Raw genomic sequence first — 27817 nt, 5'->3', positions numbered from 1 at the left:
TGATAGTGGAGGAAGGGCAATGAACTTGATCTGTTGGCCCTGCATTGTAAAGATCCCTTGGGACATGAGTAGTGAAGGAAGCCCTTGATAGTGGAGGAAGGGCAATGAACTTGATCTGTTGGCCCTGCATTGTAAAGATCCCTTGGGACATGAGTAGTGAAGGAAGCCCTTGATAGTGGAGGAAAGGCAATGAACTTGATCTGTTGGCCCTGCATTGTAAAGATCCCTTGGGACATCAGTAGTGAAGGAAGCCCTTGACAGTGGACGAAGGGCAATGAACTTGATCTGTTGGCCCATCAAAGCAAACTGTAACACCCACTGATTGACAGGGCAGTGTCTCTCCCATTCTGTGGATAAGTGTTGAAATCTCACCCCCAATGGTATCTCAGAAACAGCAGTGTAAGCACGGCATCAACTTCTGCTGAGGGCCGACAGGGAAAAAAGCTGGGTCAAAGTTTCTCTGTTCTATCCTGTAAAATTTATACGTCAAACCCTAGAGATGATGAGCAAAATCTAAATGGCAACAAAGCATAAGCAGGGCATAAAAAGCATAATCTATATATTGCATACCATAATTACAATAAACTATATATATTCTAATCACAACACAAAGACTTTCTCATTCACATCCTTTACCTCAAACAATAAATATCAGCAACATCAACATTAAATTCACACAATCAGTAAGAAACCTAGGTGTTACTCTGGACAGTACTCTCACATTGCACCAACATGTCATGAACATATGCAAGGCTGCATATCTTGAGCTGAGACGCATCAGCTCCATTCGCAAATATCTTTCAGTTGATGCCACTAAAACACTTGTGTGTTCATTAGTACTTTCAAGACTCGACTACTGTAACTCAATTCTGTCTGGTTGATCTCTATATCTACTCCAGAAACTTCAGAAAGTCAAAACACAGCTGCTCAGATCATACTTAGAGTACCGTGATCAGAGCACACCTCCCCACTGCTTTGTACCCTATACTGGCTATCCATTCGATCCAGAATTAACACAAAATTTGTTCTCTGTGCTATGTTTCACTGATGGACTCTAGTCCAACATACCTATCCGACATCACCCATGTGTACACACCAGCAAGATACTTATGCTCCTCTTCTGACAATCATATACTCATTATTCCCACTACGAAAACAAAGTCATATGGACAGCATTCTTTTGCATACCAGGGCCCAGCAACGTGGAATGAATTGCCCACTGAATTTAGACACAAAGACACAGTGATCCCATTCAAGAGTGCTCTCAAAACTCACTTATTTCGACTGCAAGAACAAACTTAAAGACCTAATGTTTCCTACCTTAAATATTCTCAGCATGCTTTTTTGTTTTCTAATTTCATGGTGTTTGTTTTTGTAATCATATCATTATATGTTTTTTAATCTTATAGGTGTTGTCTAATGTTGTAAAGTGCTTAGAGCTTCTAAAGATTAGGTGCTATACAAAGTCCTCATTATTATTATTATTATTATTATTATTATTATTATTATTATTATTATTATATAACATTTAGTATTGTTATTGTTACTAACCTGAATCTGCAGCTGGTTGAAGTTCTGGTCATAAATGGTCAAACTCTTCATGTGGATTAGTACCAGAGTACAAACACAAAAGCATATAGACAAATTACATATAAAACACTCACTTTAACTAGTATACATGTCACACTTTAACTGAGCTAACTTCACAAATCTTGCAATGAGCATGATGATATTCTCAAAATGAGTGCTCTATTAAATCGCTCTATTTTATAATTTTTATTTGTAAAGCACTACTGATTTGTCTTTTTCTGATCTGATATGTGTTTTAAAGTTTAAATAGATTTCTCTCCTTTAACATATTTGAGTCATTCAACATCCATGTCTCACATCGATGAAGTGTGTTTCACTAAAGATATTGTGCCAATTTCTTTTAAGTGTGGACTGGTCTACTAAATTATTCTGCTCATTAATATAATGAATCTGCAAGGCAAGTTTTCAAATTTAAGAAACCCATCTGTTTTCTTGGAAATTTGGGAAAACACATGTAGGTCTATGATAGTGTGTGGAAAACACATATAGGTCTATGATAGTGTGTGGAAAATACATGTAGGTCTATGACAGTGTGGGGAAAAATAGTGGATGGAAAACATCTGTAAGTCTATAACAGTGTGTGCAAAACACATGTAAGTCTATAACAGTGTGTGGAAAACACATATAAGTCTATGATAGTGTGTGGAAAATACATGTAGGTCTATGATAGTGTGTGGAAAACACATGTAGGTCTATGATAGTGTGTGGAAACACACGCAAGTCTATGACAGTGTGTGGAAAACACATATAGGTCTATGATAGTGTGTGGAAAACACATGTAAGTCTATAACAGTGTGTGGAAAACACATATAGGTCTATGATAGTGTGTGGAAAACACATGTAGGTCTATGATAGTGTGTGGAAAACACATATAGGTCTATGATAGTGTGTGGAAAACACATGTAAGTCTATGACAGTGTGTGGAAAACACATGTAGGTCTATGATAGTGTGTGGAAAACACATATAGGTCTATGATAGTGTGTGGAAAACACATGTAGGTCTATGATAGTGTGTGGAAAACATATAGATCTATAATAGTGTGTGGAAAAAACATGTAGGTCTATGTCAGCATGTGGAAAACACATGTAGGTATATGACAGTGTGAAGAAAACACATATAAGTCTATTATAATGTGTGGAAAATACATGTAGGTCTATGTCAGCATGTGGAAAACACATGTAGGTCTATGATAGTGTGTGGAAAACACATATAAGTCTATTATAATGTGTGGAAAATACATGTAGGTCTATGTCAGAATGTGGAAAACACCTGTAAGTCTATGATAGTGTGTGGTGAACACATATAGGTCTATGATAGTGTGTGGTAAACACATATAGGTCTATGATAGTGTGGGGAAAATACATGTAGGTCTATGATAATGTGTGGTAAACACATACAGGTCTATGACAGTGTGTGGAAAACACCTGTAGGTCTATGATAATGTGGGGAAAAAAGATATAGGTCTATGATAGTGTGGGGAAAATACATGTAGCTATAGGATAATGTGTGGAAAACACCTGTAGGTATACGATAATGTGTGGAAAACACATGCAGGTCTACGATAATGTGTGGAAAACACATATAGGTCTATGATAATGTGTGGAAAACACATATAGGTCTATGACAGTGTGTGGAAAACACATGTAGGTCTATGACAGTGTGTGGAAAACACATATAGGTCTATGATAATGTGTGGAAAACACATATAGGTCTATGATAATGTGTGGAAAACACATGTAGGTCTATGACAGTGTGTGGAAAACACATAATGGTCTATGATAGTATGGGGAAAACACATATAGGTCTATGACAGTGTGTGGAAAATACATGTAGGTCTATGACAGTGTGTGGAAAACACATGTAGGTCTATGACAGTGTGTGGAAAACACATAATGGTCTATGATAGTATGGGGAAAACACATATAGGTCTATGACAGTGTGTGGAAAATACATGTAGGTCCACGATAGACAAACATAGCCTTGTGCTATTTTTAAACAACAGTTTTCTTTTCTAATATCTTCTTAAATTTTATGATATGTTGAATTAAAGAGTTGATAATAAAAACAACTTTTTATTTCTTCATTTTTCTAATGTACCAAAAAAGCATAATCCATATACAGGCATGCATAAGACCCAATTCAGAGAAGCATAATGATTACACCAAAAGCGTAATAACTGTCAGGTACTTAAATGAGGGCAGGACTCTGGTTTGCTGAGTCTCTCTCAGGTTTGCCTCTAATTGTGGCATGCTGCAAACTAAGAATGGTCTTGTGATGTTTTTCATGGTGAGAGCAAATGTAGACAGCAATATATTTCTTTCTGTAAACTGAAGATTAATGGATCCAGCCACAGCCCTGGGTAAGAAGAATTTATCTGATCCATTAGCACACAATGAGTGTTTGGCAGTGGTTTTCTTGATAGTCATAGAAACACAGTAAACATCACTAAAACACTTTGAAGCTGTTTCTGCATGCTGAGGAAGGTCTTCCAATCTACCGTATTTTCCCGCATATATCCCGCACCCTCATATAGCCCGCGGGTTTTGGGGTTTTGTGTAAAAAATCGTTGGCATAACCCGCACCTTTGTATAACCTGCAACCATAGATTGATGAACTTTTTTGTGTATGTTCACATTGTCTACCATTACTGTTTTTAGAAGGACCGAATTCGTCAATGCTCACACGTGGATGACGAACGATACTACAACTACTACATTTTCACTCACCCGCCCAACATGCAAATTTGTATTTACGCTATCAAGTCAGTCGGCCCCAGTCCATATTCATCCCTCTGCATCAGTTCAAGTTAGTCACCCTGCCTCCACTATATTTCGGCTGGCAGCCGGCAGATTTGAATTTTGAAGCCAGGTACTTGTGAGCCAGATATGCAATGGTGTGAGGTCCTGAGGCTGAATGCCACAATTGTCAATTTCGAATGTAGCTCGCATGACGTCAATTAACTACCGGTATTCAGGCCCGGTACACAGTGCTTGTGCACGTAGGCTGTCTATAGGAGCTGTGCCTCAACTACAGGCTACATAAACGTGGACATTTCTAAATAATCTTGTATCTTTTTAATTGTAGATTCAAGTTTAAATAATTTCTATCTGTTTAATTTAAAAAATGCCGAAACGAAAGTCTTACACAGCCGACTTCAAGCTAACTGCCATTGCGTATGCTGAAGTGCATGGCAATAGAGCCACAGGCAGAAAATTTGATATTGATGAGAGTGTAATCCGAGGTTGGAGAAAAGAAAAAGGAATGTTGAAGAAGATGAATCCACGAAAACGTGCTCGTCGCGGACCTAAAGCAAAATGGCCTCACCTTGAAGCTGACCTGAAGCAGTGGATCGTGGCCCAGCGGGAAAACAACCGACCAGTCTCGACAGTTGCCATCAAACTGAAGGCCAAACTCATGGCGACAGAGAAGCACATTGATGATTTTAAAGGAGTGCATTGGGTATATAAATTTATGAAGAGGAACCAATTGTCAGTCAGAACACGAACGACCGTCGGCCAACGTCTACCCGAGAACTGGGAGAAGAAGATGGATGATTTTTGTGAATTCGTCGCCAGGGAAATATATTGAAATATTATTACGTGTAAAAAAATTGTGACATAACCTGCACCCCCCCCCCCCCCGCGGGGTTTGTAAAATCTGGTATAACCCGCGGGATATATGCGGGAAAATACGGTATGTGTACAGAGGAAACTTTGTCAGTCCCAGTCCCATGCTGCAAAGTCTCTATCAATAGATGTGACTTCAGGTAGAAAGTGTGGCAAATATGCATAGAGAAATGATGTTGACACTTATGTCTTGAAGTAGCCTTTCAAAGCAAATCATTACCTTATCAAGACTTTAGCAGTTGACCACTGGTCTTTCTTGATTAACAGTGATACATGCTCCGAATGAGCGAACATCACTATAATTCAGTGAAATGAAATTCTTGATTAAGAGATCAATGGATGTAGGAATTTGGTATCAGGTCATTGATGTCTTGGATGGTAGAGGCAAAATAAAACTCTAGAGGCAAAAGCCAAAAACCTTGGTAACCTATGCTTGTAACATTGTCTTCACTGGATATCATTGGATGAAAAAAGGAAGACGGCACTTATAAGCATTAATCTTTACAATGACAAGAGTAGGGTGACTGGATAGGCTTCTGTAGAATAGCAATGAATGAACAAGCAAAACAGGCCATGTGGGATTGTGAACTAAGCCTGGATATCTATGTATTTTCTTATAAGTTCTGTGCTTGAATTTGGATACACATACACAAATGATTAATAGCAATGATCTAAATCAATCAATGAAGTGATTTTTTTACAAAAGAAAAAATTAACGCTATATTTATTCAGCATCTTGATCTTGAATTATTCCTAACATGTATTTCATGATAAATCCCAACATATAGATAACCACTATCCAAAACAATGGTATTGTATTACATGACTGTTCTGTAAAAAGCTCCAGCACCCTCTGAACTATTTACTATGACTGTACTTACAATCCTTCCAACTTACCCCTACGTGGTCTATCTTCACGGATCAAGTGTTTCAGGATCCAATTTACAGCTTCATTCAGCAGTAGACCACAAAAATATGAAATCTGTAATAGTTATAAAGTGTACTTTTGAATGACATGTCATATCTGATGAAATTATTTTTACCCTGGGAATATCTGTTATGACTACTGTACTTGTTACATCCAGAAAAGGACTCTACACAGCACATCTATAATAAGGCATCTGGATACGATTATAAAACAGTTCTTATTTTCTTTACTGTTTACAGATGGGAATTTAATAAATTTAGTATTTTAATCTCAGGTTTGATATTGCATTTTTGAAATCTGATGAGGTGTTTTGTGAACACCAAAAAACACAAACTTACTCACAAGGCATAGTTTTAATCATAAAGATATTTATCATGCCTTTCTCAACGCATCAAACTTCTTAATGACCAAAATTAATTCAGGGTGCATTTGATTATATGGCTATATTTGAGTGAGTGTTCTCACAGTGATCAAACACTATCATTCAAAATGAGAATGAAACATCTGGAACTGGTGATGATATTGAACAATGCTAAGTTTACCAAAAATTTTTTGCTTGAAAGTGTATTCAATGTTTTAAAGAAAACAGACAAGTTATTTTCTTTCATTTGAATTTCCAGACATCTTCTACAGACATGACTTGGCATGGGGGAACATGCACTGACTCTCTTCTGATCTTAAAACATACTTTTGAGTCTCAGAACTCTCCTCCACACTCTCTGGGAGATGTGCAGTACTACTTCTCATGATGAACTTAAATACAAAGTTATGTGACACCACAGGCACTAGTGCCTTAGAAAATGAGTTAAATACAAGTTCTGTGACACCATAGGCAATAGTGCCTTAGTAAATGAGTTAAATACAAAGTTCTGTGACACCATAGGCAATAGTGCCTTAGAAAATGAGCTAAATACAAAGTTATGTGACACCATAGGCAATAGTGCCTTTGTAAATGAGTTAAATACAAAGTTCTGTGACACCATAGGCAATAGTGCCTTAGAAAATGAGCTAAATACAAAGTTATGTGACACCATAGGCAATAGTGCCTTTGTAAATGAGTTAAATACAAAGTTCTGTGACACCATAGGCAATAGTGCCTTAGAAAATGAGCTAAATACAAAGTTATGTGACACCATAGGCAATAGTGCCTTAGAAAATGAGTTAAATGCAAATGTGAGCTCATCTCACTGGACTTAAAAATACAGGTTAATTATCACTAAATAAAGGCAGGACTCCACACCATATATCTAAACAACCAACTCATAAAAGTCTCACACTGCATCAGCTGTAATTAAAACAGACAAAAATTAACAAATCAGGCAAGTACAGCAATTTGTCAATATGTATACTATCAGATAAAATGTACCACGTTTCACACCATTCATCAAGAACTGAAGCTGTGGTCACAGGACTGTATGATGGATGAAAGACTGGACATCTTGTGGTGACAGGACAGTGTGATCGATGAAAGACTGGACAACTTGTGGTGACAGGACTGTATAATGGATGAAAGACTGGACAGACACAATAATAGATTTTATGTTAAAAGAAAATAGTACTTACAGTATGACAGTCCCTTCTGAAGATGATAAGAGTCACAAAACTAACTAGGATACAAAAAGGCAGCAAACTGAACCATGCTAAAATGAAGCCAATGAAGTCTCCTGGAAAATAAAAAAAATACTTTCAGCTGTGTACAAAGGAATCATATATACATATTGTCTGTCATATTATTTGTGTAACTAACATTTTATCTTGAACAATTTGATATACCATTACATTAGTAGTGGCACTGCACTGTAGGTACACTGCTGCACCCTAATGATTCTAGCAAGTCTTAATTTAAAAAATGCAGATTTACACATAATGTTAAAACTCTATGGCCTTAAACAAAGTAACAGAAATAAGAGAAACCAACAAGTTTATTAAAATCAACAAATAAATGTATTACTCAACATTGCTTAAGTGAAATTTAAGAGGAATTATAATATGAATTAAATCCCCCAAATCCTAAAAGTTCTATCACAAGTACAAAAGCATAATGTTCTGAATGAATTCCAATACTGAATGTTCTAATGTACAAACATCTTGAATAGGTTCATGTACAGTCTTTATATATCACAATTATATAATCCAGAATGTCTCAGAATGAATTCACAATAATCTCAAAGAATCCAAAAAGTCAATGAGTACTTTGTATGCAATTGCAATGAATAATTTTTAAATGATTCCTCTCAAATTATATTTGTACATAACAGTAAATGATTCAACAGACAGAAATTAAAACAGGAACAGATAATTCTTTATCACAACCTTTGCAAAAACCTAAGACAATAAAATGAACAGGATGTGGGTCACAAGTTCTCTTCCAGAACATTTAAATTTTGTAAATAAATCTCAACTTTGAACTTAAATATAGTAAACAACTTATTTACAACTAACAAACATGACAAAAGCACGAGAATAGTAAGGGTAGGACTCTACCCTTAATTATGGACAAAGGTCAAGCATTCGCTAGAAATTATATATACATCTACATAACAATAAGTAATCAAGAAGCAAATTAATCCCAACTGCCATATTCATCATAAACTTGATTAATGTCCAAAAATTTATCAAAGAAGTATCCTGAAGAAGTGTTTGTGCTGTTACTTTGAACCAAGACAGTTCAGGTCATGCAGTTACTCTGAACAAAGACACTTTAGGTCATGCAGTTACTTTGAACTAAGACACTTCAGGTCATGCAGTTACTTTGAACTAAGATAGTTCAGGTCATGCAGTTACTCTGAACTAAGATAGTTCAGGTCATGCAGTTACTCTGAACTAAGACAGTTCAGGTCATGCACTTATTTTGAACCATGACAGCAATGGTCATGCTGTTACTCTGAACCAAGACAATTCAGGTCATGCAGTTACTTTGAACCAAGACAGTTCAGGTCATGTGGTTACTTTGAACTAAGACAGTTCAGGTCATGCAGTTATTCTGAACTAAGACAGTTCAGGTCATGCCCCTACCTTAAACCAAGAAAGTTCAGGTCATGCAGTTACTCTGAACAAAGACACTTCAGGTCATGCAGTTACTCTGAACAAAGACACTTCAGGTCATGCAGTTACTTTGAACTAAGACAGTTCAGGTCATGCCCCTACCTTGAACCAAGACAGTTCATGTCATGCACTTATTTTGAACCATGACAGCTATGGTCATGCCGTTACTCTGAACTTTAACTGAAAATTCCATATTTGATTTTTAAGATATTATAATTATGTAAACTGTTTAAATAAATTTCAGGAGATTAATGTAGAACAAAGTTATAGGTAAAATAATCCATATCCATGGCCCCTGAAGCTAACCCTTTTACGAATGTTACAAAATTTAAATTTATATTGTTACACCTAGATATTTTATCCAATGTTAGGTTCTGTTATTTAATGTAACACACTAACAGCTCATATTATCATATTTGAGGATATCCTCAAATCTAAATATGCCATTTTTGTAATTATCAAAAAATAATTTCAATCATTTTCTTCAATGAAAATTATTACTTATCTCAGTATACAAATATTTTATTGTTCCAGCTTTCATTCACACACTCAAACCCCATATACTGTACAGAAAGTCTATTCAAATACATTTAAATAATATATCAGCTAAGGTATCAGACTGTTTAAGGGTATCTTCATACAGTTGGCTGCACTGATAACTGATGTTTAAGCGTATCTTCATACAGTTAGCTGCACTGATAACTGATGTTTAAGTGTATCTTCATACAGTTAGCTGCACTGATAACTGATGTTTAAGTGTATCTTCATACAGTTAGCTGCACTGATAACTGATTCTTAAGTGTATCTTCATACAGTTGACTGCACTGATAACTGATGTTTAAGAGTATCTTCATACAGCTGACTGCACTGATAACTGATGTTTAAGTGTATCTTCATACAGCTGACTGCATTGATAACTGATGTTTAAGTGTATCTTCATACAGTTGACCACACTGATAACTGATGTTTAAGTGTACCTTCATACAGTTGACTGCACTGATAACTGATGTTTAAGTGTACCTTCATACAGTTGACTACAGATAACTGATCTTTAGGTGTATCTTCATACAGTTGACCACACTGATAACTGATGTTTAAGTGTACTTTCATACAGTTGACTGCACTGATAACTGATGTTTAAGCGTATCTTCATACAGTTAGCTGCACTGATAACTGATGTTTAAGTGTATCTTCATACAGTTGACTGCACTGATAACTGATGTTTAAGAGTATCTTCATACAGCTGACTGCACTGATAACTGATGTTTAAGTGTATCTTCATACAGTTGACTGCACTGATAACTGATGTTTAAGTGTATCTTCATACAGTTGACCACACTGATAACTGGTGTTTAAGTGTACTTTCATACAGTTGACTGCACTGATAACTGATGTTTAAGTGTACCTTCATACAGTTGACTACACTGATAACTGATCTTTAGGTGTATCTTCATACAGTTAACTACACTGATAACTGATGTTTAAGTGTACCTTCATACAGTTGACTGCACTGATAACTGATGTTTAAGTGTACCTTCATACAATTGACTGCACTGATAACTGATGTTTAAGTGTATCTTCATACAGTTGACTGCATTGATAACTGATGTTTAAGTGTACCTTCATACAGTTGACTACACTGATAACTGATCTTTAGGTGTATCTTCATACAGCTGACTGCACTGATAACTGATGTTTAAGTGTACCTTCATACAGTTGACTACACTGATAACTGATCTTTAGGTGTATCTTCATACAGTTGACTGCACTGATAACTGATGTTTAAGTGTACCTTCATACAGTTGACTGCACTGATAACTGATGTTAATACATTGTAAGAATACTCTTTTCATTAAAATTAATTTAACTCAAAATAGCCTTTACTTTGTGTACTGCATACATGGCATTCATCAACAACTACATCTAATGAAGGAAAATACAAACATATATTAGAAGATTTTACCTGGCAAATGACGTAAAAAAATTCATGAAAGTAAATATTACTCCCTTATAAGATGAGTCATACTACAAACTGCACAGGCCCATATCTGCTGGCACATGTGCTGGAAGATCTGGGTCTGTACAGTTTGTTAGGAGCAATCTGCAGAACAAACAATACAGACCCTGATCTGCAGGTGCATTATAATACGGCAGATCAGCATCTTAGTTTGCAATTTTCCTTGATTTATAAGTGACTATATACAGTAAAACATGAAAGTTAACTTATGATGATTTCACACAAATTGTCTGAAGAAGGATATATACAAAACAATTGTTAATAACTATTATCAACACTACTCTTCCTGTACACATAGCTGATGATGGTATGCCTACAAAACCGAGACACTGAGCCAAATGTGTACATCAATTTTAGCACATCCATGCACTGTCTATTCCTCCACTGCGATATTTTGGTGCACTACTTGCATGTGGTCCAATCTAGCTAGAGAGTGTCAAAGATGTGCAGTACGTGTAGGAAGAACAACCTTTCTTTTTTGTGCCTGGAAATGTTCCTCAGTCAACATCAACTAAAATGTCCTTAGTCAGTATTCTGATATCCACTGGGAAGTCCTCAGTCAGTATTCTGGCAACAGTTGGGAAGTCCAGAAGCTTGTACTCCTGAGTCTTCTTCAAAGTGCCCATCACATAGATTATATTAAAGACACTGATGATAAAATGGAGAAAAAATCCCCGCCCAGGGATGGTCCTGGATTTTAAAAAGCTGTCGCCAAAAAAATCGCCAACCTCAATATTTTGTCGCCAATTTTCAAAAAGTGTCGCCAGAACAAGTAGTGTACATTTTTCCAAGTGTTAATTTAGTCTATTAATGTAACAGGCAATGAAAATTACAAAAGATGGGTTACTTAATTCTTTAATTACAACAAGCATTAACAAAATGTTACAAAGTGTTACATGAAGATCCGTCGCAATTTTAGGGCTGCCCACTTGTTGAATGCAGTTTCAAAGTCTAATTTTTCACATCTGTACATGCTGATTCTCATGAAATTCTCGAGAGATGAGATGCAGAGTTTATTTCTGATGTCAGTTTTTATGAGGTTCATCTTACTGAATCCACGTTCACAGTCCACAGCACTGACAGGTGACACCAGTAGTCTATCAGCAGCCCCCCCCCCTTATGGCTAGCTTAACAAAGCTTGTAGTGAATTGCTTCCTAAATCCCAAGAATGATCACTGAATGCTGTATACATTTTCTCGACAAACAAAATAGGACCTACATTCCCATGAATGAAACTTACACGAATCAACACCTGGCAATATTGGACCGTATATATAAGCATAAATTCACACCCAATTTAGAGATTCTTTCACTCTTGTATTTTGAGAAATAAATAATTATTATTAATTATGCAAAACTGGTTGTTGTTTTTGTTTTGTGCTATTTCTTGTTTCGGAGTTTAAGTCTCAGCAGCTGTAACACGGATTGATGGCAAAAGGAAAAGATGAATGAGTAAAATGCTGCACTGGCGACAGACATAATTGTGATTGAGATTTTTCCATTTGCTTTGTATTTATACACAGTAGTCGGTACTTCAAAGGTTATCAGTTTTCTATGAAGGTTCAGCAAAACTACTGTACTGGTATATGTAACAAAAAAAAAAAAAAAAAAAAAAAAAAAAAAAAAAAAAAAAAACAACAGAAGATTTAGCCATTCAATTAATTGTATCTGTTCTATTCGCGTCTTCAGAAGTCGGTCAGTTGTAGGTATAGTTCGGTAGCATGATTGACTGTATCACAGCATACTCAGCCCAGATGTCGGCATAAGCAGATTATGATGTAACAATGCACTGTAAAGATGGGGTTGTCAATACGAACAAAGGATTGTTTGTGTAACAGATTGATTCCAATGCATTGCTTAGTCAAGTTTGTGGCTTCCTTTCGTTCTCCCTTTTAATTTATCCAGTCCAAATCTATGATTGTATGTACAAATTAAATAACCAAAAAGTCTGTCGCCAAAAAAATCGCCAGATGGGATATTTTTGTCGCCAATAAGGAAAAAAAATCGCAATTTGCGACATTGGCGAAGCCCAGGACGATCCCTGCCCGCCCCCCCCATTCCTAGCTGGACCTTACAACTACATATTTGGAATTTAGCTGCAGTCAAATCCACCCATATGACTATAGCAGTTGTGAAGTATTGATGCCCGAGAAATCTGAAGCCTCTATTCATCCTTCTGTCATCTCTCCATACGTGGCTTTATTGGTGGACAGAGAGTTGAGTAAATAAACAAAAATTGATACTTCAGAAAAAAATTACTTGCATGCATTTCTGCCTATGATATGTCAGGAGTAGAATTTACTGATGCTGAGACAAATATTTTATCTGTACCTAAAATATATGTCTTGAGAGTTCAATAGCTTCACTGCTAATCTTGTTGAATGTGTGATCCTAACTGATTGTAAACGATTTAGTAATAAAACATTTACCATCAATGAGCAAGAATTGCATATTTTTGTTTACTATGCATCAGTGCTTTTGTCTATACCCTAGAAATCTGAAATTAAGAAAGTCTATTCTGAATAAATGCTTAAAAAACACAAAACATAATACATATCAATATTAAATGTATCTTGTGGAGAAACTTGTATCTTCTTAATGGATCAGAATTTCTAAGTACGTGTAATCATCTAAATGTACAACCACTGAAAGCATGATTTTAAAATTCCTTACTAACTCTTATGATGTACAGGTATTTGATCAGATGAACAAAGACTACTATCCTATTATCTAGCTTTAGTTTTGCGCCCCCCCCCCAGCAAAACTCCAATGTAAGCCTCCAATGAACATGTTCAAAAAGCAAACAAAAATACTATTGATTAATACAAACTGTTTATTTTTTAATGTTAAGGGCATATGTATATATAGATAAAAAATAAATATCTGCTTGAACCCCAAAACAGCCTATTAAAACTCACTTATAACAGTTGCAACCAAGCTGCTATGTTGGCACAAAAGGCTGTGTCCTCCATGTAACCTGCTGGACCCTTGCTTCTCCTAAGGGAAACGAGTTACTGGTATGGGAGAATTTCACTGTGTCAAAAATTTGACTTTTTCATTTTAGTCACTGAATGAGTGTTTTTTTTAATAAACAGCACTTGCTATGTCTTTAACAATGATTCCTATGAGAATGAAGAGTCCAGTAAAAATAATTTTTTCTCCTCTGGGTTAGTGTCTATCCTCTACTGACATATAAAAATAATACATTGCTGTGGCATATTCCAACAGAGAGGTTGGTCCACTTGGTTTAATGAATTCCCAGATATCAACAGCAGTGGCAGCTAATGACCAAAAGTCATCATCACTGGAAGAGCTTCACTGACTGTACAGGTTGCTGACAGGGGTGGTCTCCAATTGGAAAAGCTCGATTGGCTGTCTAGGTTGGTGTCAGGGGCAGTCTCCCATTGAGAACTTGATTGACTATCCAGGTTGATTTCAAGGGTGGTCTCCCACTCCATCTACTCTTCACATGATTAAAGCTTGATACGATCATTAAAATCTATATCACAAACCTCTTCATTTGTAGGATTCAGAATTTGTTGTTTGATAATTTCATGCTGACATTTCTGCATTCAAGATCTACATTCCACTATGACACAATGTCATTATGATTGTCAATGTCAAGATCAATCTCTCATGCAAAATAACATGAGACTGAACATATGCTAACTGCCATAGCTCAATCCACTCTAGGGGCCCCGAGTGGCCGAGTGGTCTAAAGTGCTCACCGTTCCGGATAACTGCCATCTCACCTCTGTCTGCGTGTGTTCGAGCCCAAGGCTCGGCAAGCGTTGGTACATGGGAAAGCCTGCCAGTAGCTTCTCGTGGGTCAGTGGTTCTTCCCTGGGTTTTCCAGGGTTTTTCCTCCACCAGTTATACTGGCTGCCATGTATAGCCTCTCTTGTGCTGAAAAATGGCATTAAACCCTAGAACAACAACAACAATCCACTCTACATATATATATATATCATACTTATTCTTTATCTCATTTTATTTTGAAAGGACAAATAACAGAAACACAGTCTGAAAAATGTTTGCAATAACCTTTAACATTCCCAAGCATGTCAAGCCAGCGAATCATGTCAGTGAATAACTTGAGAAAATATGTGATTGGGAAGATGATTCTAGTGTGCATGTAAATTCCATAATTAGTAACACCTGAAATAAGAATATTTTCAAGCTCTAATTATATAATAACTTCAAAACTCTGATGTTTAATACAACTGTTGTTGATAAAATACTCCCTTAGCTATTCATCAACAATGAACTGAAGCATTAAAATTGACATATGAATGAACTAGATCACTTTTTCAACTGAAATGGTACACAGCCAAGAGTAAAAATAGCACCATACAGAAAAAGGAATTTTCTAAATTTTCATAATAGATAACCATACTTTTTAGCTTTGTTACAAGAATTCATGGATGGGACTCAAAACGTATGGTTTTAATAGTTATCTAAATACATGTAATATTGATGTGTGTCAGTTAGATCCCAACTACCAGGCCATGACCCAAATCAGGGTTGTGAAGATGTTCTATAGGGTCACCAGGACTTTTTTTTATGGTGGTTAAAACTTCTTAAAATTTTAAAATGGGGTCATGAGGCTCAGAAAAACAATTTTTTATGGGTTGCAGCCACTGGATTAGATGCTATTTGCTTTTCTACTTTTTCCATATTTTCATAAAAATGAGTGACGTAAGAAAAGAACATTGACCTTACTGTGCTTCTTGAATTCTATAAATTTCTGACCTAAACAAAAACATTTCTTTAGCAAAATCTTTAATCACATAATATTTTTTGGACTGTTTTTTTATGAATTTTATATATTTCTCAATATATGCACCAAATGTGTTTTAAAAAAGCCAGTTTAATGATGAGGTACTACACTGTCTGCCATTATTACTCATCAAGAGGTTCACTTACGGTTTCAACCAGATATTAGGAAGAAAAGAAAATAAAGACTGGAGCCAAAATCTTTAGAAAAATATGTTTTAACTGTTCAATCATGGATTGTTTTCTTAAAACATGGTATTTACATATATATATTTTTAAATTTCAAACACAAGCTGGTACAGTTTTATAATTAACTGGTAAACAAATGATAACTTGTCAAAACCTGGCTCTGCTAATAAATGATAACTTGTAAAATCCTGGCTCTGCTAGTAAATGATAACTTGTAAAAACCTGGCCCTGCTAATAAATCATGACTTGTCAAAACTTTGCCATGCTAATAAATGATAACTTGTCAAAACCTGGCTCTGATAAAAAATGATGACTTGTAAAAACCTGGCCCTGCTAATAAATGATAACTTGTAAAAACCTGGTCCTGCTAATAAATGATGACTTGTAAAAACCTGGCCCTGCTAATAAATGATGACTTGTCAAAACTTTGCCATGCTAATAAATGATAACTTGTCAAAACCTGACTCTGATAATAAATGACTTGTAAAAACCTGGCTCTGATAATAAATAACTTGTAAAAACATGGCCCTGCTAATAAATGATAACTTGTAAAAACCTGGCCCTGCTAATAAATGATGACTTGTAAAAACCTGGCCCTGCTAATAAATGATAACTTGTAAAAACCTGGCCATGCTAATAAACGAGGGTTAAAAGATCTATATTAAAACTTGGTTAAACAGCCACCTCTTGGGACAGTCACCCCCAGTTTTAAAGACCCATTTAAAATACATTCCATGTAAGATTATTTTCCATATAATAAATACTTTTAGCCAGTCACAAAGGTGGCTCTTTTATACACGTTTCACTAGGACGAAATGACATCGACAATGGGGTTCAACTCAATTATAATTGATGTGTGGCCAGTTTCCCTAGCTAATTAGTATTTGTTGAGTTCTTTATGTTCATAAAATGTTGGAAGGTTATAAAAACCTTTAGGATACTGGACGTGTGTCAGGGAGATTGCAGACCACTCCATAACTACTTTATTATCAACACCAGTCTGAGGTCCAGGATCAGTGGCTGCCATGTTGGCTACATTCATAGTGTCCAGCAAGCTTAATGAAAAACTTAAAGTGCTCATTGCAAGCGTCTGCATAATTTGAATAGGGCGGGTTAGAGAGAACGAGCAGTGTATGGAACCTATGTTTCATGCTCGGTCCTTTCATTTTTGTTTGAATTATATAAATCATAAACCAAAGGAAAGGATGAACTTGTCAGAATATAATATTTTGTGCCTGTATCATTCTTCTTCTAGTTCAAAAATTGATATTCTATTTGAAGCACTGTGTTTCAGGTAGTTGAGATGGTTTATATGATCGATCCACACATACCTACACTGGTAAGTTGTTAATTTACCTTTTTCTTGAAATTAGGTTTGTCTCGAGCAAATTTCCCGCCGCAAACTTTTCGCCAGTTATTGTACGATTACTTAATCGGTTAGTACGTCGGGTCGCATTTATATGCTATATCTTATGTAAAAACAGACTTCCTGAAGTTGAAAGTTTTAGTTTACCTGTCAACAAAAGCGAGAGGAATACCTATTTTCGTGTCGATTTCAACGCACATAATACTAACTGAATCCAATTATACTCGCATATTGCGATCAAAAGCCACCAAATATTAAAGGGCATATTATATTGAGTTCTCAGTTAGGGAGAAATTAGGTGAGAAATGATAATTGCACTGTCAATTCGTTTAAAATGTTTGTTTCGGTGCTATTAATTAATTTTTTAACAAAGCACTTTTCCTAACAATACACCAGAGTAGCTGTCCCAGGCTGGTTTGATGAATTCAAAAATTGCGTGCTCATGGTCGTGATCCTGGTACACTAACCATGGTAATGTCTCATTAGAGCGCAAACCATTAGAGCTTATCACACTAGAGAGCAAAAAAATATTTTTGTCCACAAGAGCTAATTTTATTAGGGTGCATCCTATTAGAGCATGAAGAACTAGTTTCACTAGAGTGTGAACAATGAAAACACATTTGTTAACTGTAACTTTATATTTATTTTAAATGGGTTGATTCAGAATATGGCTAATACCAGTTATCAGTTCAATAGCATCAATGCACCCATCGTTTTACATTTCCGTCAGTCTCTGAATGCGTTTTTCAATGTCCAAATATTTATTGTTTGGACGTACCACTTCTTGTCCTGCAGTGATTTGCAGTCGTGTAACTGCGGAACTTGCCTGCTCGTCACGAATTGCTGTAAGTAGACGTCAGATCTTCGGATGATGTTTGTTGACCAGACGATTAAAGCGGTTATGCCATCCCTCACAATGATTGTTCGTTCGTAGGTTGACCTGTATATTTCTTTATGACATATACTTCCTTCTTCAGACACTAGGTCTTGGGACTGGTTTCTATATCATGGTCCCTAAATTATAGTATTGTGTTTGTGTTATATATGTATCTATATTGTTTTATTCATGTAATATCATGTTTGTGCTAGGAATAACCACTTTATATATTTTAATTTGCATTACATTTTTTATCTACTTGTTTATTTGTGTACAAAAAAGAATAAACCGGTGTAAGGTATAATAGTTGTATAAAATTATGTGTATTGATGGTTCTCTGGTTTCTGTCTAGTAATTATTTTCTAATAGTGATGAGACCGCCGTTTTTGTACATATTATAATATATATATAACATCAAACATGATGGCAATTCAATCTTGTTGAACTTAATTTTTTTCTCCGCACCCTATTGTGAATGCGCTCTAGTAAGATTTTTTGTGCCCTAATAGGATTAGCCCTAATGAGAGAAAAAAATTTTTCAGTGCCTCACTGAGTGGCACTCAAATGGGATGTGCTCTAGTGAGACCAAACCCTAACCATTAGCCACAACAGTTCCTGTTATAATGTTCCCCATGCAGTTTTATCCTCTACCTAAATGACCTTCCTAGTAGAATTTGTGATACTATTTGCATGAATTGTGATTCTTTCCAAATTTGTTTTATTTTTACTTAATTCTGCCATAACTAGAAATAATATTCATTGATATTTCATTTTGATCACAGGATCACAAGAGTTACATTTAAATGATAAAAGCATCTTAGGAAAGGAAAATGAAAGCAAAGATATTTCTTTGTTCATGTAGGAGTAAATATGTTGAAAATTATGTGCTTTTTTCTCTCAGATCTTCCTAGGTTGCATTTTGAAATAAAATATTTTTTAATTGTTTTTTTTTTCTTCAGTTGTTTAGGCACAAAAACACAGTGATCCCATTCAAGAGTGCTCTTAATACTCACTTATTTTGACTGCAAGAACAAACTTAAAGACCTAATAAAGTTCCCTACCTTAAATATTTTCAGCATGTTTTTTAAGTTTTCTAATTGCATGGTATTTGTTTTTTGTAATAATATCAATATTTTTTTTATGTTATAGATGTTGTCTAATGTTGTAAAGCGCTTAGAGCTTCTAAAGATTAGGTGCTATACAAAGTCCTCATTATTATTATTATTATTACTTCCGAGAATGGTTGAAAAATCAGATGAGACTGAAACCAGCATTTGAATTCTGTTGGTACCATACAGTCAGTTTTGTGTTGATCTGCCATAGACTCAACCCACTCACTCACTTTATGTAAACTGAGCTGTTTTGAGGTGACCGACAAGTGTACACCTTGACTGGTATAAACAAAGCTGATTAGAAATGATTTTGCTTGATAATAATTTTATTTAGTGAACAGTTTTACTTCAGAAGCAAAGAGACAATTTTCATTCCAGTCATATATATTGTGTCCCAAAAATTTCATAAATAATCATGGTAACACCGTTTATATAAAATAGTGGTCCATTGCTTTGCATGCACTGTTTTTGGTCAAGCAGAAATATCCTTAGATCATTTGCGCTGTGGAGTGTGTTTTCTCTCTTCCCTGTGAAATGGAGGGCATAGATATAATTACCATAAAATTGCAAGTTTGACTTTGAGCAACATAATATGATTTAAATTTAACAACCAGCATTGAGCCAAATTATAATACATTCATGGGTGATTGTGCTATGTTAATTAGGGCTGCCTGACTGTCCCAGTTTGCAAAATTACTTCTCTCCAGTCAGACTAGAGTGAAGTAGACACAAATAGTGAAAGGCGAATGTACACAGTTAAAAAAAGAGTCCCCTTAAACTAAGTCATGTCTTTTGCATTTGTTCATGTCAGATGATTAAAATGCTGATGCACTATTATTTGTATGGCTTTGCAGTACAAAATCATAAAGCTGGGCAGTGGACACCTTTAGTCTGTTTGTTTATGTCTTCCCAAGTGCTCAACAAAGTCAGGAATTCCATTGCTCAGCACATTCCAATAGCCACTTTGTGGCTGCAACAATTGTGATTCATTGATATATTGGACTTTTTGATAGATCAATCCAGGACATTATCTCTGAGGAGTGACCTGCTCTCACTGCATGGAGGTGGGGGTGGGGTCCCTTCTTTATATTAGCTCACATAAGCTTCACTTATACATCTAGCTCATATCAAGCAATTAATCCTTCAGGACATTTTAAGTTTCCAATTGTATCATTTGGCATAGAGACAGTCCACATCTAGTTTCTTTGGTGGAAAGTGGAGAATCTTGTGTTCTTTAGGAAGCACATTGATCCAAGCTGACCCTCTCAGTACAGTGACAGAGTTCTTCTCAAAACTGAGGGAATGTTCAATCTGTATTATTAAGAAATATATGGCAGCTCTCTCAGATATGATTATATTCTCAAGGGTTCTGCTATTATCTCTGATTCTTATCTATCTGCTCTTATCAAGTATTTTGAACTGTGGAGGCCTGTATAAATGATTAGATAAAATGACTCATGTTTTTGGGGTTTTGTCAAGGCCCCTTATGAACTCTGGGGTGAAGCTCCTTTGAAGAATCTTACCCATGAAACTCTCATCCTGCTTTCATGATACTGAAGGAGTGAATTTCATACCTTGTTTATAGTAGTAGGTTGTTTTTGGTTCAGTGGTAATTATGAGTCTGTTTTCTTCTTTGTCAGACCGCTCTGGTGGCCTAAGTGGTTGAATGTCTGCCTTGGATGCCGGAGGTCGCGGGTTCAAACCCTGGCCAAGTCATACCAAATACTTTAAAAAAAGGTTTTAGCAGCTGCCTTGCTCAGCATTAAGAGGTTAGTTTTAGGACTGGTCGACCTGGTGTAATATGACTGGGTGGGACATGTCTGCAACATGATGCCCCAATGGTACACATCACTATAAACTGCCAAACTGCAGACATCGTAGCAATATGACTGAAAAATTGTTAAAGCAAAAAATCCAAATCACACACACACACACACATACATATTCTCCTTTGTGAGCTGGGTTTTCTGTATAAAAAAAAAACTTTTTCTATAGCTCCACTCCTTATTGAAATACCCAGTCTCAGTCATTGGGGATAGTTAAGATAGACTAATCTGTCCAGGTAGCTGCTTTAAGGTTTTATTTGGCTGCTTCAAAATGTCTTTTCATACCTGTTGATATTTTATTATTCACCATTTCTAGATGGAATGTCCACGCTATCAGTTGAGCTTATCAGTCCCTTGCTCATTCATGAGAATTAATGCCCAACAAGTTAGGACTATTGCTACATCATAGGCCTGTCTAATTCATTGGATGATGTTATGAGATTTGCATCATGGCAGGCATGTACTGTCTTCTCATCCTTCTCTCTGAGATCTGAGATGCACCAGAGTGAAGACATTTATTTTCCCCTGGGCTTAATAGTTATGGCACAAAAGGTTGCTCAGACTGCGGCCAAATTACATGTACAGTAGCATATAATTTGTATACCAGTTTACTGGGTCCATCAGTTTCCCCTCAGAATAGGCAAATTCAGCAAGGTATTAATGATAGATGATGTATTATTGCTATTAAGCTGTATATTTATTTTTTTTGGGGGGGGCCTGATAATCTTACCTTCCTTACTGCAAGATTCCCACTTCAAATCCAACTCTAATGTTACACAAAGCAGGCTGTGTACAAGTAAAAGAGATGGTTACTACTATTTTACATATTTAATTTGTATTATTTGTTGGCTTTTCCTTATGATCATATACATTTGTATTTTATAAACAACGTAATAGTTAATATTTTGCTGAGTATAGGTTAAAATATCATTATCAATGGAAGTAAACATGTTTATCTTAATCTGAGTCTAGGACATTGGTATTCACCCATGGAAAACCTGGTGTATCAGATGTTTGCCATCCTCTTTATTATAATTTTAGTAATAGACCTTATCTTGTTGACAATATGTTTTAGAAATGGACCTTTGACCTTCATCCTGGTTCTATGATTGTGTCTTAACTTTCTTTATTAATGTTGTTTACTTGAGAAAATAATTATTATTGCCTTAATATCTTGAAGTAGAATTAATCTAATTGTTGTGTTCAGTTTTTCATTTTGGTGGAATTATTTAATCAAATTATTATTCATTAGAAATACAAAGTGCTCATTATTAATATTTTTGGACAGAAACATTAATTTGTAATCATAGTGAATTCAAACAAGGAAATTTTTGGACTATAATTCTATGATACATCAAAAGACTTTTGTTACAACATCACGCTGCAGACCATTGGCACATTACAGATTTTCAAACATGCCAACCATTATGCTTTTGGCGTAATCATTAAGGTTTTTTCCCCACTATATTATGCCTTATTTGTAAATTTATTCGGATTATGCGCTTTTTGGTATATCCACCTCACAAAAAATTAATAATTTGTTTTCTCATTTTTTTAACATCTCATTAATCCCACAGACTGTATTCTAGAAAAGATGGCTTCCATGTAACTACGACGTAAAAGTACTCTTGTCCACAGACTTAAATGTACTTTCCTAACAGTATTATGTTCAATTTATAGCAGTTGCCCTATTTCCAAGAAGTAGACTGGTTCTACTTTCAAACTTTTGACATGGGTTTCTATTGATAGCAGCTGTACTGGCTTAGTTAGAAGAGATCAGACTGGTTTTCTAACTTATAATCTTTGCTCGCAAATTCTTTGTTCAAACTGATAACTGGTAGAGAACCAGTCTGTAGGTATTTGGTGCTAAAAGGTCAAGTCGGAGTTTTTCTAGTCGATGTGTGTGTAAGAGAAAAAATTTAGTCCAAAACTATTGAGCACTTTATAATTCTGGTGAATAATTTAAATAATACCTCTTAGATGTTATATTAACTGAAACACAACTAAAATTGACTCCTGAAGAGAATGATGTTAAAATGGGAATGAAGAATTTCTCTCTTACATAAAGACTTAAGATACAATAATAGAGTAAGAATGAGAGTCATTTTCCTCATCAAATTCATTTCCAGACTATTCTAAGTTGTAAACAAGGTCAGGTCTCTTACAATTTTTTTTTTGTAAAGAGCATGTAAAACACCAGGAATTCCCAAGGGGAACACTAATGGCCTAAATTCAAACTCAAGTAAACATCTTTGTCTCCAATTGTGATCTGAGTATTTAATCTGTATTCATAGAGAAATATTAGCTATGTAATATGTTGTTTACAAAATAACAAGATTTTTTTCAGGTATGCCCTAAACTCAATTTCATACCAAGGTCAATCACACAATATTGATACAAATAACATACAATTATGTAGAAAAGCCAACACACAAAAACAATTAAATATGCCTACATAACAATGTTGGGCAGGGTTAGAGGAATACAGATTTATTTGATGAGTGTTTGATAAATAGACATAAGTGGGTCTCTGTTTAACAGTTTGACAATGTTACAGGATTATCGATTTATTTGATTTCAGACGAGTGGGTCTGTTTATCAGTTTGACAATGTTAGAGGAATAGTGATTTATTTGTTGATTGCAGATGAGTGGGTCTCTGTTTACCAGTTTGACAATGTTAGAGGATTATTGATTTATTTGATGATTTCAGATGAGTGGGTCTCTGTTTACCAGTTTGACAATGTTAGAGGATTATTGATTTATTTGATGATTTCAGATGAGTGGGTTTCTGTTTATCAGTTTGACAATGTTAGAGGAATAGTGATTTATTTGTTGATTGCAGATGAGTGGGTCTCTGTTGGAGGAGTACTTTGTAAATTGAAAGTATGACTACATACCAGAGAGAAGCCACTGCAGGTGTATTTGAGGGAAAGGATTTATCAGAGCAAATAAGGACCGGTAGTGGAAAATTGCTTATTTATGAGTTCATTCCAGTTGTGTGCTCCCCTTGTATTGATCATGTAGGAACAGTGTTCAAATTTGAACAGTTTGATTTTGATTGGATGCGGTGGCTTGCCACTGCATCCAGTGAAATTCACAGACCTGAAGTACTGAAATATCTGATCACTCAGCCAAGGTGTATGCAGGTGAACATATTAGTTCTTTGGCTAGTGAAGATGTGTCATGAACAAAGCAATAAGAAAAGATATTGAAAAATCTCAGTTTGAGGGAAAGTGTGTTAGTGAGCTGCCTGGTGAAATTGGGCCAGATGTACTTAAATTTCTTCATTAGTGTTTCTTTGAACATAATCTTCAAATTTTGTTACATGATATACACATTACAAATTAGACATTGTGTTCTTAAATATCAAATGAAATGAGCAGTCATATGTTGGATCCCTTATGTTTCAGAATCTGATGTAAATTATAGCAGTAAGTCAACAGAATGGGAAAAGACAAGAAGGGCAAGAATCAGAATCTGTCTGGTGGTAAGCAGTAATTATCTGTCACTGCTTAGTGGTAAGCAGTAATTATCTGTCACTGCTTAGTGATAAGCAGTAATTATCTGTCACTGCTTAGTGGTAAGCAGTAATTATGTGAGTCAGATAGTAAGCAGTAATTTTCATCTGTCACTGGTGATAGGTAGTAACTATCTTCACAGTCTGGTGATAAGCAGTAATTTCCATCTGTCACTTTCTGTGACTAAAGAATATAACTTTTGTGACTCAAGTTTTCACACTTTACACAAATGCAGTGCCCTCTTAAAAGGTCATTGTTTAGTAAGACTAGTGATACATACAGTAGCATAATGCTTGCATAAGTCAACAGTCTGCCAGGTCTGTCTTTAGTAAGACTAGTGATACATACAGTTATAGCATAATGCTTGCATAGGTCAACAGTCTGCCAGGTCTGTGTTTAGTAAGACTAGTGATACATACAGTAGCATAATGCTTGCATAAGTCAACAGTCTGCCAGGTCTGTGTTTGCTAAGACTAGTGATACGTACAGAAGCATATTCCTTGCATAAGTCAACAGTCTGCCAGGTCTGTGTTTAGTAAGACTAGTGATACGTACAGTAGCATAATGCTTGCATAGGTCAACAGTCTGCCAGGTCTGTTTAGTAAGACTAGTGATATGTACAGTAGCATAATCCTTGCATAGGTCAACAGTCTGCCAGGTCTGTTTATTAAGACTCGTGATACATACAGTAGCATAATCCTTGCATAGGTCAACAGTCTGCCATGTCTGTTTAGTAAGACTAGTGATATGTACAGTAGCATAATCCTTGCATAGGTCAACAGTCTGCCAGGTCTGTTTAGTAAGACTCGTGATACGTGCAGTAGCATAATCCTTGCATAGGTCAACAGTCTGCCAGATCTGTTTAGTAAGACTCGTGATACGTACAGTAGCATAATCCTTGCATAGGTCAACAGTCTGCCAGGTCTGTTTAGTAAGACTCGTGATATGTGCAGTAGCATAATCCTTGCATAGGTCAACAGTCTGCCAGATCTGTTTAGTAAGACTCGTGATACGTACAGTAGCATAATCCTTGCATAGGTCAACAGTCTGCCAGGTCATTGTTTAGTTGTTGTTGTTGTTGTGGGGTTTAATGCCATTTTTCAGCACACGATTGGCTATTCATGGCGGCCAGTATTAATGGTGTCTTTGTTTAGTAAGACAAGTGATACACACAGTAGCATAATGCTTGCATAGGTCAACAGTCTGCCAGGTCTGTCTTTAGTAAGACTAGTAATACGTACAGTAGCATAATCCTTGCATAGGTCAACAATCTGTCAGGTCTTTGTATAGTAAGACTAGTGATACATACAGTTATAGCATAATGCTTGCAGAGGTCAACAATCTGTCACTGCTGTGGTCAAGATGGAATACATGTAGTTAACAGGAACACACCCATAACAATGCTCTGGTCAAAATGGAATACCTGTAGTTAACAGGAACACACCCATAACAATGCTCTGGTCAAAATGGAATACCTGTAGTTAACAGGAACACACCCATAACACTGCTCTGGTCAAAATGGAATACCTGTAGTTAACAGGAACACACCCATAACACTGCTCTGGTCAAGATGGAATACCTGTAGTTAACAGGAACACACCCATGACACTGCTCTGGTCAAGATGGAATACCTGTAGTTAACAGGAACACACCCATAACACTGCTCTGGTCAAGATGGAATACCTGTAGTTAACAGGAACACACCCATAACACTGCTCTGGTCAAGATGGAATACCTGTAGTTAACAGGAACACACCCATAACACTGCTCTGGTGAAAATGGAATACCTGTAGTTAACAGGAACACACCCATAACACTGCTCTGATCAAGATGGAATACCTGTAGTTAACAGGAACACACCCATGACACTGCTCTGGTCAAAATGGAATACCTGTAGTTAACAGGAACACACCCATAACAATGCTCTGGTCAAAATGGAATACCTGTAGTTAACAGGAACACACCCATGACACTGCTCTGGTCAAAATGGAATACCTGTAGTTAACAGGAACACACCCATAACACTGCTCTGGTCAAGATGGAATACCTGTAGTTAACAGGAACACACCCATGACACTGCTCTGGTCAAGATGGAATACCTGTAGTTAACAGGAACACACCCATAACACTGCTCTGGTCAAGATGGAATACCTGTAGTTAACAGGAACACACCCATAACACTGCTCTGGTCAAGATGGAATACCTGTAGTTAACAGGAACACACCCATAACACTGCTCTGGTCAAAATGGAATACCTGTAGTTAACAGGAACACACCCATAACACTGCTCTGATCAAGATGGAATACCTGTAGTTAACAGGAACACACCCATGACACTGCTCTGGTCAAAATGGAATACCTGTAGTTAACAGGAACACACCCATAACACTGCTCTGGTCAAGATGGAATACCTGTAGTTAACAGGAACACACCCATAACACTGCTCTGGTCAAAATGGAATACCTGTAGTTAACAGGAACACACCCATAACAATGCTCTGGTCAAGATGGAATACCTGTAGTTAACAGGAACACACCCATAACAATGCTCTGATCAAGATGGAATACCTGTAGTTAACAGGAACACACCCATGACACTGCTCTGGTCAAGATGGAATACCTGTAGTTAACAGGAACACACCCATAACACTGCTCTGATCAAGATGGAATACCTGTAGTTAACAGGAACACACCCATGACACTGCTCTGGTCAAAATGGAATACCTGTAGTTAACAGGAACACACCCATAACACTGCTCTGGTCAAGATGGAATACCTGTAGTTAACAGGAACACACCCATGACACTGCTCTGGTCAAAATGGAATACCTGTAGTTAACAGGAACACACCCATAACACTGCTCTGGTCAAGATGGAATACCTGTAGTTAACAGGAACACACCCATAACTGCTCTGGTTAAAATGGAATACCTGTAGTTAACAGGAA

General features: G+C 36.2%; 2 protein-coding genes across 4 annotated transcripts in view; one reads left to right on the top strand and one right to left on the bottom strand.

Moving 5' to 3' along the window:
* LOC149802426 (dolichyldiphosphatase 1-like) overlaps positions 1–17215 on the bottom strand; it is a 60416-nt gene extending 43201 nt beyond the window's left edge. For both annotated transcript variants that reach the window (XM_089951636.1, XM_089951637.1), the window contains exons 1-3: positions 17103–17215; positions 7709–7809; positions 6115–6199 (exon numbers count right to left, since the gene is read on the bottom strand). In XM_089951636.1, the coding sequence (XP_089807762.1) occupies positions 6115–6199; positions 7709–7809; positions 17103–17214 (298 nt within the window). In that variant the 5' untranslated portion in view covers position 17215. The remainder of the gene's footprint in view (positions 1–6114; positions 6200–7708; positions 7810–17102) is intronic.
* A 199-nt stretch (positions 17216–17414) lies between these two features.
* The window catches only part of LOC149802425 (uncharacterized), a 45571-nt gene continuing 35168 nt past the window's right edge, over positions 17415–27817 (top strand). For both annotated transcript variants that reach the window (XR_016420030.1, XM_089951635.1), the window contains exons 1-2: positions 17415–17511; positions 24765–24841. Coding sequence is in view for 1 of the 2 variants with exons in the window: in XM_089951635.1 (XP_089807761.1) it covers positions 24799–24841 (43 nt within the window). In the remaining variant the exon portion in view is untranslated. The remainder of the gene's footprint in view (positions 17512–24764; positions 24842–27817) is intronic.

This window comes from Sinohyriopsis cumingii, chromosome 3, assembly GCF_028554795.1.
Source record: "Sinohyriopsis cumingii isolate HCF-2022 chromosome 3, ASM2855479v2, whole genome shotgun sequence".
Taxonomy (NCBI): Eukaryota; Metazoa; Mollusca; class Bivalvia; order Unionida; family Unionidae; genus Sinohyriopsis; species Sinohyriopsis cumingii.
This window is presented reverse-complemented; position numbering and strand designations above follow the sequence as displayed.